The sequence below is a fragment of the Brachycentrus maculatus genome, unplaced genomic scaffold, assembly GCF_059751285.1.
Source record: "Brachycentrus maculatus isolate JH-2025_06_01 unplaced genomic scaffold, ASM5975128v1 h1tg000039l, whole genome shotgun sequence".
NCBI classification, from domain to species: domain Eukaryota; kingdom Metazoa; phylum Arthropoda; class Insecta; order Trichoptera; family Brachycentridae; genus Brachycentrus; species Brachycentrus maculatus.
The window spans coordinates 2,492,499-2,510,842 of record NW_028280793.1 but is presented as its reverse complement, the minus strand read 5'-3'; the positions used below and the strand labels follow the sequence as shown (position 1 = coordinate 2,510,842).

The 18,344-nt window shown below is 33.8% G+C and overlaps 1 protein-coding gene across 1 annotated transcript in view; it reads right to left on the bottom strand.

The window, feature by feature from the left end:
* Window positions 1–18,344, bottom strand: part of ds (dachsous cadherin-related 1) — a 370,365-nt gene that overhangs the window by 25,420 nt on the left and 326,601 nt on the right. The window contains exons 5-8 of the mRNA XM_088277154.1: window positions 16,128–16,306; window positions 12,234–12,460; window positions 9,711–9,897; window positions 6,545–6,959 (exon numbers count right to left, since the gene is read on the bottom strand). Of these exons, the coding sequence (XP_088133280.1) occupies window positions 6,545–6,959; window positions 9,711–9,897; window positions 12,234–12,460; window positions 16,128–16,306 (1,008 nt within the window). The remainder of the gene's footprint in view (window positions 1–6,544; window positions 6,960–9,710; window positions 9,898–12,233; window positions 12,461–16,127; window positions 16,307–18,344) is intronic.

Sequence of the window (18,344 nt, the reverse complement as noted above, 5' to 3'; positions counted from 1 at the left end):
TTGATTCTCTCTGCCTACCCCTGCGGGGAAGCGGCGTGATGGTTAGTTAGTTTTTTTTTATTCAATGCATGGGTTTTATCTTACTTTGGAGTTGATTTTAAATTTGAATATTTCTATTTGAATATTTCCACTTTTCTTAAAATGTGTTATTTTATTTATTTATTTCGATGCATTCTGTAACATTATCAAATACTGTGGTGTTTGAAAATGATACACAATGCATCGAAACACATGTGACGATATATCTTTAGAATAAGTGATATTTACTAAGAATTTTTACTTAAAAATGTAAAGATATCACAATCAATTAATAGATTTTTTATATTAAACCCTGTTTTGACACACATCTTCAATATATCATTGTATCTTTAATTTTGACAATTTTAAGCATATGTTTGATATTTTTACGAAATAAAATGATATATTTCTGTAAAATATTGATCAGTAATCCAAACAATTAAATAAATGTAGATTATTTGCGTTAGTAACAAAACAAACTACCCGATCGACAAACAAAAGCATAGAAAAACTACAAAAAACATAAAATATATATTTGTATACGTTTCATGTCACTGGAAACTGAATACGGTAACAGGAGGTGAGGATAGATCGAAGCTTTTTGAAAAATGACAAATATTAACAGGTTAATTAAAATTCACGATTTTGATTAAACTAAATTTCCGAGTTCTCTTGGAGGTATGCTAGTTATTAATGCTTTCAAGTTACAATCAATAAATAGTGAATATTTTAAAAAGAAATAAAATTTAGATGTATGTAAGTAATTAATTGCAGTGAAAGGGAGAAAATCACAATCAAATTGCGACCTTCACACCGTGTTTCCCTTGGCTTCTTTCCAAATGCTGATACATCAAAGTGGACCGCCAGCAATCTACAGATAAGCTTGTCGATAGCTCTGCTTGATTAATTATGACTTTAAACCGGCAGTGAAGGAAAAATGCCTCGTCTTTAACCTTAGGAAACTTGAAGAATTAATTATTAAGATCTCCCTTAGCAATAATCACTCAAAGTCATGGTAATAATTTGACCAAAAACGTGTCGCTGTTAATTCAAGCATGTTGTTTCAAACGAGATAAAAACACGGAGTAACAATAAAAGAAACGAATCTGTACTTAACTCGGTATCAAAATACATATTCTAAAACATAAAACGAAATGATACGATGATGTAATTGTAGATTTTCAGACAACGATTATAATTTATTACCCTTATTATCTGTAACGACTATCGTATCAAATGTATGATTAAAAGCTATGGCACTCATATAATCCATATTTGTCCTTTTTATTACACGAATCCAATATGAAGGTACCAATAAATAGCGCGCAACGGTAACATTTTTGATGTCAATCCGAATTTAAGCACACAGGAAATATGTTTAATTTTGCCTGATATTTACTGGTATTATTGCTATTTACTTGACTATGCAAAACACAGAAAAACATTAACAAAAACCTGTATTACTGTAATTATGTGCGTGATGAAATAAAAATAAATAAATAAAATACTGAAATTAGCGAAATTCGCCACGAAAGTGAAGAATCACATCCGAAAGCGATCGTGGAAACATCCGACATCGTGAAATTAGTCGCAGCTAACAAATGCTTTGAAAATGCGCGGACAAGCAAAGCCTACAAGCGTAGTAATGGAAGAACTCGCATTATGGGGATAGTCGAATGGTAGGAATCCACTGAGGTCCATGCGGAATGTACTGGCCTATTCAGCGTCAGACTGTTTGCGCAGGCGCTGGTTGTGGATGTCGCTTTCGTGTAGTGTTTGTCGCTGGCAAACAACCAGCGCCGTCCGTAATAACACCATTTGCGTTTTAAGGGATCTCCACAAAGGGTCGCCGGCGGAACAAGACGGATTATCTGTCACCGGCGAGCTGGACGACCATGTTTAATTAACTCAGCTTTGCTTATTTGTGATCCGTGTGACCGTGTTTCGCTTTACTATAAATAAGGACTGCTATAAACCAAAGGTAAACAATTCTTGTTTACCTCCAAGATACTTAGGGAGGCTGTAAATCTTTATATTTATTTCAATTTATACAATTACAAATAGCAAATCACAATGATGTGCCCTCACTGAGTTTTCCCGCGCCAAGGGGAACAATTTTCTATTGTTATAATTTTACAGGTTTTTCACTTTAAATTAAACGTTTTACAAAACAAATTGGACACTGTTTTGCATTTTATAAAGAAAGTTTTAATTTTTCAAAATACATTTTGTAGTACTCGTGATTCGAAGTAGTGTCGAAAATTTTGTCTGAATTTTGTAAATAATATTTGCCTAATTCAATTACGTAAAACAAACTAACTAACTAACTAACCATCACGCCGCTTCCCCGCAGGGGTAGACAGAGAGAATAGAGCGCCACACCACTCTGTCCTTGCAAACATTCTTCGCCTCCTCCACGTTCCACGTAAAATGTTATGGTAATAATATTAAGTTGCAACTAAACGAATACTCGGCCTTAATATTTATATCATAACGAACATATTTTTAAAATAATTAAAAAAATATATGAATACAGAATATGAAGATTTTTTATTTCGCATTCTTTTAAATAAACAAACATACGAGTGTCGAACTGTTGGCAATTTTCTTGCGTCGTAAAAGAAAAACAAACACTTTTGTTAGGAATCTTCCTCTACTATGGATAATTACGTGCGATTTTTTAACCGAGCATCGCAAAGAAGTAACTTATGAGGATAATGAAGCGCGCTTCAGTGTTTGCCTTGAATAAAGTATTCATGAACATTCCCAATACAATGTTTGTTTTATTGTCCGTGTTTCGTTTACTTCGAATAGGGTATGGTAAGTGGAAGGATTATTAAATATTTAAAGGTTTCCATGCTTTCAAGGACATGGAGAATTCTTAGACTCACATACTAACAATACCGCACAATCTGAATATATAAAACAAAGCGACAGCTATACTGGCAGTACATATAATAATAAAACCCTTATCCGCACCCCAAAGGTGCATAGGGCACTGCGTCATATAAACGCAGTGTTATCTTGATCGTTTACACATAAAGGAAAGGTGATCAGCCCTCCTCTTCCAGTACCAGTCCAGGGTAATATTGAATAAATATTACAGTGAAAAAATCACTCATATTTATTCTTACACCCCCTGGGAATCGAACCCGGGTCCTCCAGAACGGTAGTCGAGCGTGCTGACCATTACACTACGGAGGCGGACTACATATACAATATACATATTTAATTTTAAAGATAATTTTTTTTATTGTAACTGCAGACAGTTGGTAGAATTCCACATTGAATTGTTGGGTAATATATCCAAAATAAAGCAAGGTTTTTATTGGATTGAATTCTACGTTTATTTATGCATATCTTAATACGTGACGCGTCTCGTATTCTTAGGACATTATCAAACACCCAACAATAAATATTTATGTTTTTATTAGTTACAAAAGTACTTCAATTTCATACTATTTCTGTGAGCCTCAAGGGGCTCATTATTAGAAATAAGTATCAAATTGTAGTAGAGTGAGTTCGAACCGATAAACTCTGACTCAAGAGTCTGCGACACTAACCACGGGACCACAACCCGACACTATAATAAAGTCCTGGTTCTCACCCTAATGTATGGAAGTGAATAATTAAATTTGCAAAATCAAGACTTAAGTAGACTTATTACGATCTCTCTGATGAGATCCACACTACTCAAATTTTGGAAACATGGAGTTGGCAAAAGAACGATGAAAGTAGACTGAATGCAGTCGAAATGCGATACCTCACGAATGTGCGGCAAAACAATGTGTGATAGATGTTCGAATGGCGTCATGAGAAAAAAATGCAAGCTCGAGATAAGCAAAATCGATAAAATTAAGAAAGGTGTTTTGAGATGGTTTGGATAGGTGGATCGAATATGTGAAAAAAGAATATTTAAACAATTTTACGACGCAAATGTGGTCAGTGATAGAAGCAGAGGAAGACCAAGGAAAACTTGGCATGATCAAGTATTTCAATTACTTGAACGTGGTCAGGTCAGGAATCGTAATTATTGGCTTGTATATATAAGTATATATGAGAAGATGTATGAATGTTTTAGAGGCGAAGATTGTGTGCAAAGAGAGATTATTGGTGTGGCGTTCTATTCTCTTTGCCTACCCCTGCTGGGAAGCGTCATGATGGTAGTTAGTTAGTTTTTTTTAATACACAACCCGTGAATCTTAGGTGATGTAATGACAACTCGATGATTCAATTTCTAAAAATCGTGACAAGAGAGAAATAGAATACGTTACCTGTAAATCGATATTTCTGTAAATACGAGTATTCAAACATGACTGACATTTAAAAATACTAAAATGTTTAATTTAACGTACATAGAACCGCAGGAACACATCAAACAAAACCTAACACATAGCTCTTACGGTCAAAATAACTTTGATTATTACGCAATAAAGTTGTAAAAACTACTTCTATTATCAATAAAGTCATGAAATAACGAAACTAAGTATGAAAGAGCTATTCATAAATGGATAATGGAGGAGGGTAGATCTGAAATAGATCCCATCATTCGGCCATGTTTTATTTATCACATGTCATAAACAATTTACTTTTCATATGATTTTATAATTAAGTATTAAATGTGCCCTTGGCACAGAAAAAACCCCGTGAGTGTACATTGTTGTAAATTTTTAAGATGTGAATGATAAAATAAATAAATATTTATGAATAAATCCTGTGTACAGATAATCGAAATAATCAAAACAGGATTTTATTTTCAAAGAAAAAAAGGATGTGGTCAGGTCAGAAGTCGGAATAATCGACGTGTATGTATAGGAAGATGTATGAATGTGGAAGAAGCAAAGATTGTGTGCAAAGATAGATTGATGTGGCGTTCTATTCTCTTTGTCTACTGCTGCGGAAAAGCAGCGCGATAGTAAGGTAGTTAATTTTTGGATTTCATTTCCCGTTAGCGATACCTGATCAATATTTTATAGAAATTTATAAATAATTTTTTTAACCCTCATCCACGATAGCGCATACGGCACTGCATCACATAAACGCAGTGTTATCTTGATCGTCCACACATGGAGGAAGGGTGATAAATCCCCCGTTTGAAGTACCAGTCTAGGGAAATATTGAATAAATATTAGAGTGAAAAAATCACGAATATTTAACTGACCCCCCATGGGAATCAAACCCGGGACCTCGGGACTACATTTTAAAATCATTTTACTGGGTAAAAATGTCAAAACACACGCGGTCGTACATATGTTTGAAACTAATAAATATATAAACGAGTATATACATATGTACTCGTATATCCCGCGGTCGTTCCATACACGATGATGCTAACTTATGGTATAATTATCATCACCGATATGCAAATACACAATCCACAATTGCAGAGTTTACCGAAGAACTCGCCGATACAGCTTCCATACCGACATACCAACTTGTCGCCATTACTCACCCAGTCAAAGACAGGACATAGAAAACAAAGAAATACCAGACGCGCTATTCACTGTCTTTCCTTGCATATTATGTAACATACAATTCAATAACAACCTTCGTTTTCGAGAAGCCCCTTAATGTATTTTTCAATAATAGTGTAAAATTATCATATATGACTAAAAAAAGTCATATATGGTATGATAATTTGATAATTGGAATATTTTGGCAAGGGAAGGGTAATCAACTATGAGTATTTCAATGTTTTAGAATTTAGTACATAAACCCTGATGATGACAAGGTTCTTGTCGAAACCGGTTGGATAAAGTGTATCAATAAAAATTGGTTAAAAGCTGCTAGGTTTTTACTTGCTAAAACTGATTTCGGTATACCATTCACACTGTTCTAAAGTTATGTTTTTTTTAAGAGAGGAATATAGATCAGGGTTTTAAATATTAGGGGAAATTATGGAACACGTTGATGTTTTCGTACATATGGGAAGTGTGTGTGTGTCTAGGGATGGAAAGATTGATAAGGATACTGAGAAAATAAATTTTGTGCTTAAAATTATAGTACAGTAGAACTCCTATCATCTGTATCAATTGGGACTTGACCCCATTGGAAAAATCATTAATTCAGATTATTGGATTTTTTGGAAAAGGGTCTTTTTATTATTTATTTAATTAAATTATGTACTGTGTGTTTGTTGATAATGAGAGAAATGTAAATGCCCAGACTTCCATATTCTTCTCCATCTTTGATTAGATGTAAAAAAATAATATGAAAATAACTCCTGTAATTGGAGATAATACCGATTTTGTGAACAAGTATTTGGACACACTCAAAATGTTGTAGAAAAAAACTGTTTTCAAGGAAAACTGCTTTTAATGAATTTAATGAAAAGGCAACACTTTTCATGTTAATTCTAGTTACAAGTCTTGTACAGTATGTAAGTACAGTACTGTCAATCTAAGTCACTGCTTATTAAGATACAGTTTTTGAGAGTTAACTTTTTTCTGAAATTCGGAAAGTGATGCGGATAGTCGGAGTTCGGATAGTTGGAGATCTACTGTAAAAGTATCAAATCAGTACTGACCTGTCACGGGATCGATGTGGAAGCTGGTATTAGCCGGAATGAGACTGTATCTTATAGCTGCATTGTCTCCGACGTCATCATCAGTCGCCTGAAGCGCCCCGACTTTAGCACCTCTGGGTAAGTTCTCCTCAACAGAGAACTCATAAGTCTGGGCACCAAATCTCGGGTCGTTATCATTGGCGTCCAGAACCGACACAGTCAGTCGGGCCGTGGCCGCCGTGGGGGGAGCACCATGGTCTGCTGCGGCGAGGACGAGGGTGTAGGTGGAGACGGCCTCCCGGTCCAGGGGGCCCGTGAGGGTGATGCGCCCCGTCTGGGGCTCCACAGCGAACGGGGTCTGCGCGCCACCCACTAAGCGGTATGTCAGTCGGGCATTGTTGCCGGTGTCGAGATCCACTGCGGTCACTTGCACCACCTGTGAAGGACAAATTATTATACGGATATCGAAAAAATAACAAATTCTTAATCATAATCGACGAGGTGTTAGCAGAAGATAGATAGATCTTCTGGTTCTGGAATATACGAGATTGGATGGGGATCTGGACCGTCGAGGCATGTTTAGAGCTGCTCAAGACGAGGACAATTACTCTTAAGTAATAGTTGACGATAGGAGATGATATCTCACCATTGATAATGAAGAATATGGTCTGATTGATCTAAATAGGTCTGTCATATTATTTTTCATCTGTTTTGAGATATACTTTAAAAAATAAGTGGGCAAATCCGGATTTGTTAACAAATATTTAGACACACTAAAAAATTATGGATTTATCAAAATTTCACTATTGTATCACATTTTTTGTATTAGCAATGTGCAAAAGGATCTGATAAGTTATAAACATGACCAAAATATCCGTAGGGAAAATTATGAAAAAATATGTATTAAGGTTAACATTCGCTTTGTTCAAAATTAAAGAGAGCAATAAACACAATTCTTGTAAAACAATTTTTCTAACTAACAACAGCAACAAATACTAAAATCGGTTAATATTTGGCGAAAATATTGTTAATTTTGAACACACCTAAAAAGGTTTTCGGTAGATAAGACGTTCATGAAGCTGTGAGCTGTTACATTTAACACAGTGCTAGCAATGACCCGCTTTCCTGGTGTATGTACATACCAGAGAAAGTGCGAGGTTTGCTGCGCGAGGTCATTCGGCTGACCTGTACCCAATCGTGGTGCATGTGGCACCCTACACGAGCGTCTGTAGGTGGCTGCAGAGATGCACGCGAGAGATGCCATCTCGAGAGCACAGCCCGGACACTTCGTGAGGTGTAAGGCTAATTTGGAATTCACGTCGATGTTTCCTCAATAAGTTAGCCTAGAAAGGTCTCCGAACCTGGGAGATCGGAAGCGAACCGTTTTACGTTTTAGACATATGTAGCATGTGTTCTAGTATGTTCTATACATGTGACTAGCGTGTAACTGTTCCTGATATCTATAATATTTTTATTTAATTTTTACTTGGTTAAAAGTGGTATTTACCGAGTTCAAATTAAATAAAAAATAATATTGAATAAACAAAATAATCACTTGAACTTATCTTGAACCTTCCGGGAATTAAACCTGGGACCTTCAGTACGGTAGTCAAATGCGCTAACCATTACACTATGGAGGCGGACGTAATATTATAACTAGGCAGAATTCGAATGATTTTTGCAGATACTTTGTGGTACATTTTATAAAAGTTTATAAAATAAAACCTGAACTTTATTTATAATCACTTTTATTTTTGGTACTTTTCTCCAATTAGTTTCGACAATAACCTTGTCATCTTCAGGGAAGGACAGTATTGTTGAAACCATTTGGAGAAAAGTATAAAAAATAAGAGTGGTTAAAAACAAAGTTATAATTTTGTTTTATAAAATTATATCAGGACCTTGAAAATAGACTTCAAAATTCCTGCATTGATTGGGGTGATTAGATTCAAATGATCGAATCCAAGAACCGAATTAAGAACCGACTTATTTAAACAAGTCAATCACCCATCGCTGGTTCTAGAGATTAAATTATGCATTCTACGTACACAATGTATTGCACGGACATGTTATCATATGTAATTATTTATACTAAAGAAATCGCGAGGTCAAAACGTTTGACTTCTGCCGCGGGATGTTATCCTAACACGAACTTCTCGTTCATCTCGACTGCAGTCCCAAATGATATTTTGTCGACAAGATGATGATTTCTGTAAGAGCAAATAATCGTGCGTCATTATTTATTTACATGGAAGCATAGAGCCTCTATCTAGCTACCTTCTCACGTGAACGTCAAAATAATACAAATAAACCATTCATCAGATTTTCTAACGGAGTTTTAAAGTTTTTACTAATTTTGACGTCTCGACGTAGATGAGCAAGAATTCGGAAGTCTGAGTATTCATTTACAGGATTTACGACTTGTGATTGGCTGGTTTAAGTGATCACTTTTTTAAATGATGCTATTATAAAAAATGGAAATCACGTTCACTTTTTTTTCAATATACAAAAAATAATATTTCTCCCATAAAAACGGGTGCGAATAGTATAAAATTATATAGAATATATGGATAGCGAGAGAATGACTAAGAAAATATATGTGGCGAATGTGAGAGGGGAAACAACGTGGACGACCGAAAAAGACTTGGCACGATCAGATCAATCAGAATCTAAAATCTGGCGGTGTCAAAAGTCTGCGTAATCGGAGGGCATGTATGTCTAGATGTATGGATGTGAAGGAGGCGAGGAGTGTATGTCAGGACAGAACAGTATGGCGTTCCATCCTCTCTGCCTACCCCTGCGGGGAAACGGCGTGATGGTAGTAGTAGTAGTAGTAGTAGAATATTAACAGTAGACAAAGAATTATTTATAAATATGTCACGGGTTTCGTATTGCGCAAAAATATCACTGCACGTAATTTGTAATATTCATACTTTTTGAAAAAAAAATTGATTGATATTTTACTTGATAATTTTTTGAATAAATAGTGGTAATATAATAGCGGAATCTCTTCTTGTAGAAGCTTGTCTTCAGGTAGGATAATAAAGATAGGGAAGTTAAATGTGTAAAAATATTACAACTAAAAATTTGATAAAAATGAATAGATATGGATAGACAAAGTGACAATCAATTAATGAAATTATTTAAAAAAAAAACTTTTAATGATATAATTTGATTAGGTACTTACCAAGGTATCGATTGGAGCAGATTCCAAAACACTGACAGAGTACTCTGGCCTCTCAAACACGGGAGGGTTGTCGTTCACATCCTGGACATCCACCAAAAGCGTCAGGTTGGCAGTCAGGGGTGGTGTTCCTCCGTCATACGCCACCACGGTCAGGGCGTGACGTTGAGATGCTTCGTAATCGAGGTGCCTAGAGTAAAAATATTTGTCAGGAAAATGACACATTGAAAAGTTATATTTGTAAGAAAAGGGGCAAATTTTACTATTTTAAAGTTATATTTGTATGGAAAATGGCATATTTGACAATTTCAAAGTTAAATTTCTACGAAAAGGGGCATATTTTTCTATTTTAAAGTTATATTTGTAAGAAAAAAGGGCAATTTTGCTATTCAATTATATTTGTAAGGAAAAGGGCACATTTTACTTTATTTAAAGTTATATTTGTAGAGAAAAGGGCACATTTTACTATTTTAAAGTTATATTTGTAAGGAAAATGGCATATTTGACAATTTGAAAGTTATATTTTAAAGAAAAGGGGCATATTTTACTATTTTCAAGTTATATTCGTAAAGAAAAGGGCACATTTTACTAATTTAAAGTTATATTTGCAAGGAAATGTGCATATTTTACTATTTTAAAGTTATATTTGTACGGAAAAGGGCACTTTTTACTATAAAAGTTATATGATTAATAATTTGTCAGGCATCATGAATGACATGGCCATTGATACGATCGATTTCTAAGCTACCATCCTCCATTATCCAATTATAAATAACTTTTTGGTAGATACTTTCGGTATTTAATGACTTTATGGATAATGAAAGTAAGTTAAACAGCTTTATTGCGTGATGTTCAATGTTCTCTTACCAAATGTGGTAAATATTTCATTTTGTTTGTGGTGTTTTGTGTTTTTGGTCTTGTGGTTCTATGTATGGTTCTGCTTCAGATCTACCATTTATAAATAGCTCTTTTATACTTAGTTTATTATTTAAATGATTTTGTGGATAATGGAAGTAGGTTGTACACGTTTATTGCATAATAATCATAATTTTTTAACCATAATAAGTATGTTTTAGATTTCATTTTCATGTGTTTCTGTGTTTTTGAACTTGTGGTTCTATATATGTTTTTATTTGAGTGTTATTTAGCAGAAAGGTGTTTTCTTGAGATTTGTGTCAGTAATTCTCAAATGCATAAATTTGTTTGACTGTAATGAGTTGTGATATATAACATAAATGTGGAATTGTTTAATTGGCTTTATTTTTATTAAAGTTACTATTTTATGTAATGTAATATTTATTATTGTTAATGTAACTATTTTTTATTATATACTTTTTAAAATGTTAAGCTGTACAATTCCCGAACAAATAAAAAAAAAAGTTGAATATTTCCTCTGTGGGAGACTGTACCAGAGCTTTAAGGATTATTTTCATAACTGATTTTTGTGCATTATTCACACTATTTAATAGTGTGTCACTCATACCGCCCCTATTTAATGTATATCAAAACTATGTAGAACAATGAGGGGTTGTCTTTTCATTAATTATGTTTAAGATATGATTGAATTATCCTTATGATTAACAGGTCGTGTGAACGACCTTCCCGTAAAAAGGCACTGGAATATTTCTGGATGTTTTTTCGTTCCCATTTTGGCATTGTTTGAATTTGCCGCTGAAGTAACGAGCGACAGTTTTATTGTCTCGCGGTTGAAATACCATAAAAATATTATTCCTCACCGCAATGCAGCTATTGTACAATCTATATTCATTTTTAACCGCATTTTGATAATGCTCTTGGTACCGATGGAAGTTTCGGGAGAATTTCTACATATTTTTCATAAAATAATCGGAAACAAACTAAATACAATTTAATTGTTTGGTTTTGTTTGTTAGTTTTTAAAAATCATTTTTTTTTAACAATTTTAAACAATGATTTTAATGTCAAAAATAAAATAAAACATGTTTGAGAGATTTTAGTGCATACCTATTGAATATAGGTCCGACTAGAAAAGCATGTGATTAATAAATATTTTGTGAATGTGCACCTAAGTGTGAGTATAAAATCTCGGCTAAGTGTTATACTATGTACCAACAAAACTAAAATTTCGTTTTTTTTGTTTGTTTTAATAATACTTTTGGTTTGCTTCTTCCACGATTAGTCTGCACCCGACTCTATCCTCCGCTCGTGTTTTCAACTAGACGCATTCGCTACAACGCATGTCGGAGATAATTTGATCCATGTAGGTTAAGCGGGTCGTCTTTAGTAGTTTATGCCTTCACACATGCCTTCCACAATAGCAAGAAGCAGGTCTGGGTGCCTTATATTACGGTCTATTCATTTGGCTACATTATTTAGTAAGTATCTAGACACCCCATCCCTGCTTAGTACCTCGTTAATTCCTACATATTTCCAGCTACGAATCTCCAACATATGGTTGTAGCACCACATCTCAAAAACCTCCTGTTCTGCTGCCCGATAGTCCACGTTTCGCTTCCATACAAAACCGTAATTATTATTTTGTCTCACCTGATCAGTGTGATGTGGCCCAGAGTAGGGTCGACAGCGAAGGGGCCCTGTGCATTGGGTCCAGCGAGTTTGTACCGAACCAGGCCGTTGGCTCCTCCATCTCTGTCTCTCGCGTGAGCTGCATACAGTGGGGTGCCGAGATCCAAGTTCTCCGCTACGGATATGCGGACAGTGGAAGACTCGAACTCGGGAGCGTTGTCATTCACGTCTTCAACTCCAATGTTGACCTGAAAAAACACGGTAAAAATGTTAAATTGTACGTTTCATTTGATGTTTGATGTAAAACATGCTGCTTTGCTTATGTTTTTTCTCATTTGCTTATTTTCAACATGCTTCTTGCCTAATGTTTTTTTTTGTTTTTTTTGGTTGAACAACAACTCGACTTAACTTTTCGACTCGCATTTCACGTGCATTTTTAAAAAAGAAGTCAATATATCTACATATAAGTAATGTTTATATCAATTTGATTTCTCTGAAATTATTTACTAGTAAAATCAGCAAGCATTAAAAATCTCGTTTGAAACATGTGAGATATTTTGATCAAATAAAAAAATTGTTGCGTAAGTCTCTGCGGTAACTACTACTGAATAAACCAATCATTACCTCTTTTTTGAGTCGGATGCTATACGAAAAGGAAACATTAATAACAAAAAGGCGAAATTAAGGCATTTAGACGATTCCAAATCGTTTAAAAAATCATTTAAAAAACCCAAATGACATAATAATTCAAACGCGCATAAAGAAATATCAAAATAACGTAGGCAGGCTATTAATTTCGATTTTCTTTTGAAAAAGAACATAATGAATACTCGACGCTTGTAGGAATATTGATTTATGGATATGAACGTAATATGTTTTATTCGGTAACTCTCTTCATTACAGTTTCATCCACCGACCATATGTCGGTAAGAAACTTAACACTTCATTCACCAACGAATTTTTGAAAGACTTACCTTAAAAACCAAGCGAATTTGTACTAATAGCAAAAAATATAAGCAAATACAAATGCATTCATAATTTTTGTACTTATCGTTTGATTATTATGATTTTTATTATATTAACTACCAAAAGTCGACTAGTTGGCTTTTTGTTGCCAATCGTAAGCGACCAAACACCAATTAGTCGGTTTCTCTACCCTACGTACTGAAAATAATTCTCACAATTATGTACAACATTATATGGATTTCAAATTTGAACCATTAATTTAAAAATGAAATGACTATTATTAGGAAATTACAAAGGATATTAACTAGGAACTAAAAAAAAAAAAAAATTAATATGTACGTTTATTGGTCAAAATTTTATATGTTGAAGACAATATTTTTAATAATTACAAAATACATCAGGAATGAATCACAATACGACATTTTTCGCTTATAATTTCAAGTGCAAAAATATTGTCTTTGACGTGTAAATTCATTTGTATTCTGAGTTACATTTTCTCATTTGTTTCTTTTAAACATGCTTCTTACCTAATGTTTTTTTATAGTTTTATGACAAATAATAATACATATTTATTTTTTAAATTATAAGTCCCTACTAAATATGCCTTTTTAAATTAATAATTCAAATATGAAATCGATGTAATGATGTACATAATTTTAAGAATTATCTAGAGTACGTAGGGTAGAAAAATCAACTAATCGATGTTTGGTCGTTTCCAGTTGGCAGCGACTAGTCGACTAATGTGTTAATAGAGAACACGTGAAAACACTATGAGATACAATTGGAATAATGCAAAGCGTTGTAAAGAGAATAACGGGCTCATAGTTCTCAACGGTTATAAAGTGTATGGCCATTTTGTTTTAGGCAGACAACGTGCGGTCAAAACGCAAGAATAATAACCATAATTGTTCCCCAAGAGAGCCGCATCGTAAAGCCACTAAATCAATTACCTGTTCATTTTCCAATTGGCTATGCCAACAGTGAAACCTCAGAACTTTAAATTTAATGATTCGAAATAATAACTAAAGCTCATTGTGTACTTCCCAGAGATCTATAACCAAATCGGGGGAAAAAATACATGAGAAAATTAAAAGATATTTCTCATAAAATTTCTATAAAGACGCGTCAATTTTTCAAGGTTCCCAATACAAAAAAAAATACTACCATAAATATGTAATTATTAATAATATCTGTAGAAAATTTATTGTTATTTTTTCCGATCGATACGTAACTTCAATGTAGTATGCGAAATTCATGTGAATTATTCTAAAATAGAAAAAATAATTACCATTCATATTAAACGTGAGACCATGTTATAAATATCAGGTATTAAATTTAAAACCCAACTAACCGTTACGCCACTTCTACACAGGGGTAGGCACAGAGAATATAACGTCACACCACTCAGTCTTTGCAAATATTCTAAGCTTCTTACACATTTATGCATTTCCTCATACAAATCCGCCGATTATTCTGACTCCTGACTCTACTTCCAAGTATTTGAAATGTTTGTACATGACAAGTTTCCCTCGGTCTTCTTCTGCTTCTATTTCTAATTACGTTTCCCTAATAGATTTGTTTTATACGTGTCTAATCCATCTCAAGACACATTTCATTCATTGTTTATTTCACCATTCTAACATCTATCATACAACGTTTTGCAGCATATTCGTCTGAGAGATTGCTTTTCGATTGCATTCAGTTAACTTTCATCCTTTTTGCCAACTCCATGCTTCACTTCCATATATTAGAGTTGGTACTACTAATTTAGATTCCTTTGTTAGGCTTTTATTTGTTACAACTAATTTTATTGCACCAAGCATTAGAAAAAAAATGATTTAACAAAAAACCTTAAATGCATGTTTTAAATTTTGAAAAGGATTCACTTACAAAAATGTACCAATCCAATAAAACAAAATAATATATTAACATTAATTTAAATAATCCTGTTATTCGTATTCACCAAGTAAGTATCCTACCTTTATACATTTTGACCAAAAATGCTGTATACCCTCGATTAATGATACATAATTATTCCATTTTATGGAAGGTTCGAAATGATCTGTAAAAGCCGTCTTCGGATGCATGGGGTTGTCCCCATTTGCATCTTAATGCGAAACCTTTAACTCTATAACTCTAAAATATTAAGCAGTATAATTATGTGTATGTGTGTGTGTGTGTGTGTGTGTGTGTGTGTGTGTGTGTGTATTTTATGCGCGCACACACTCACACAAACTATTCCTTACATACTTCTACATTTATGCATCTACTCATACATATCTGTCAATTGTTTCGACTCCTGGCCTGACCGCTTTTGAAGTATTTTACATGCCTGAACATGCCAAGATTTCCTCGATCTTCTTCTACTCCTTTTACAACTACATTGGCTTGTTTTACCGTTATTTCCTCACTTATTTGTTCCACATGTTGAAACCATCTCAACCTTGCTTAATTTAATCGAAAATACTTTATCTATCAGCTTTGCATTCATTATATATTTCACCATTAGAACATCAATCATACATCGTTTTGCCACACATTTGTCTGAGAGATCATTTTTTTCTGCATTCAGTCTAATTTCATCTTTCTTGGCCAGTCAGTCTACCAATTTCATGCTTCATTTCCATGCATTAGAGTTGGAACCAGGACTCCGTACTTGTGGTTTCACAAAATGAGAACTTATACAGAATTGGAGATAAAATATTTTAATGAACTGCCAAAAGAAATTAAAAAAATAGAAGAAATAGAAAATTCTTAAGAAAAAAATGAATGCCTATTACATATAAATCTTGGAAAAATATATGAAAAAAGACTATTATGCCATTAATTATATAAAACATTAAACCGTGAGTGTAAGTCTCTCTCCAAGTGTATTATATTGTACTTAAAAATGTAACTATATGAAAAAAAAATTAATTTTTTTTTTTGGGGTATCCAATCTTCCCTCACCTGAGTATGTCCGTACGCTGGTGGAGTTCCACTAGATGCTTGGATGTTCAGCAGAACGATCGGTTTCACTTCGTGGTCCAGACTGGATGCTGTTCTGATGGAGCCGGAGTCAGGGTCTATGCTAAAGTAGCTCTCAGGGTCTCCTGAGTAGATGGAGTACTTCACCACTTGGCGATCGTCTGTGGACAAAACAAAAAACACAACGTTGCAGTTAAAAATGAATAAATAATCAAATATAATATACATGCAAGTCATTAACATTATTAAATACGGCATGTTGGTCTTCGGTTTGACCAAAAATCGCATGTGTTAAACATTTTGTGTAGATTTAAGTGTGTAAATGGTGCTATGTGGTGAAGTGTGGTATTGTTTGCACGCCGTAGTAGTGATTGTACTGACGAAGAGACGGGTACGTCTCGAAACCGGTAGACATAAAAATCTCGGTGAGTGGTTATAAACTAATAATATTAACATTTTTGTAAAAAAATAAATAAGTTTTAAATACGGTTTAGTTTTTGGTACTGTAAGGAATGTAGTTATGTTGGTGATACAGTGGTGACAACAACATCCCTCAATCGTGTATTTACCCGCATCGTCTGACAAGCGGTATTATAGATTTGTCTCTCCTAGAAACCAGTCACTCACTTAGAGCTGTCTTATAACTTATGCTTAGAATAAACGAAAACCAAAGAGCTCGATTTTTGTTTACTGATAATCTAACTAACTAACTAACTAACCATCACGCCGCGTCCCCGCAGGGGTTGGAAGAGAGAATCGAACGCCACACCACTCTGATTTTGCAAATATTCTTCGAATCTTCCGCATTCATGAATCTCCTCATACATACCCGACGATTATTACGACTCCTGACTTTTGTTTACTGATAATCTTCCTCTACAATATAAGTATGAAATGGTATATATGATATTAATATTCATTATTTAGTATATTTCAATCAAGTTTTATTTATTGTCGTAGTAAAAAATCATTTTCTTTAAATAATATTTGGGATACCGCCTACTTAAAAAATAAAATATATCGCAGTGCATTTTTTCCGAACGTGTGGCTAGAAATGTGAACAATTATTGGTTTAAGTTTGTATAATCATCAAATACTGTAAACATTGCGTTTTTTTAGAGTATGATTAGAATAGTGGTAATTTTTTAAAATGTTTTTAAAAAAAATATGGGGTTGCGAGCTTTTCTGTTCGTTAAGATTAAAATAAGTGCAAGAAGCGCAGTGTTATTGTTATTTTTTTTGTTTCCCATTCAGTTGAATAAAATCCTAGCTGGTTAGTTACCGAGGCATGTACCTACTCTATAATGTAACTAATTTCATAGTATTGATAGGTTAATCGTTCATTCGTTAAAGTCAAAACGTTTCACACCATTTAAGAGGTTTCGCTGAATCTGTCTGTAACTATCTCGGATTTATAATGCCAATAACTGGGCGTATGATCTGACGAATTTTCCATGGTAATAAAAGCTCGTGCAATTGAGGAAGTTGCTATTCGTTATTACAATGCGATAGAAAGGAGATTTTATTACGTATTGTACGGAACTGGCCATCTAACGGTTATTGGAGCTCCCCGTATATACATACACCGACTTCACTCGCATATTATACATACTTCAAGTTCTCATATTGTATTGTGGTTACGTTACTCGTTCAGATAAAATATGCAACATCATTTTAGTAGAAATTTTGATTGAAAATTTACGTCCATTTGCGATTATTCCAGTCTTCTGTTTTAGTTTTTTAATAATAATTTTACGTAATATGAAATAATGCCGGACAGATGACTTCTACATAGATTAGTGATAGTATTAAGTTATAAATTATCTTAACAAAGATCTACAGGGTGGCACAAAATAAATGACCCTATTGGAAGATGTTATAATATTTGCAAATGCAATCGTACGTCGATCATATTTGACATTCCGCTCACTCAACCAACGTCATATATCAAAAATCGTCAATTTTTAGTTGTGCATTTTTTCAGAATACCCAGAAAACGTACTATAACCCAGCAAAAGCGGCGTATTTTAAACTTAATATTTACCCGCTACAGGGCAGAAGATGTTGTTTTTACATTTTGAAACAAAGGTATTGTTTTTTTTTTTTTAAATATACTAAATATTTTTCAAATGGAGAAAAAACAGGACGTGGAGATTTTTTTTAGGTTTTATCTAAAAAAACTGTTGCACAATAAAAGTC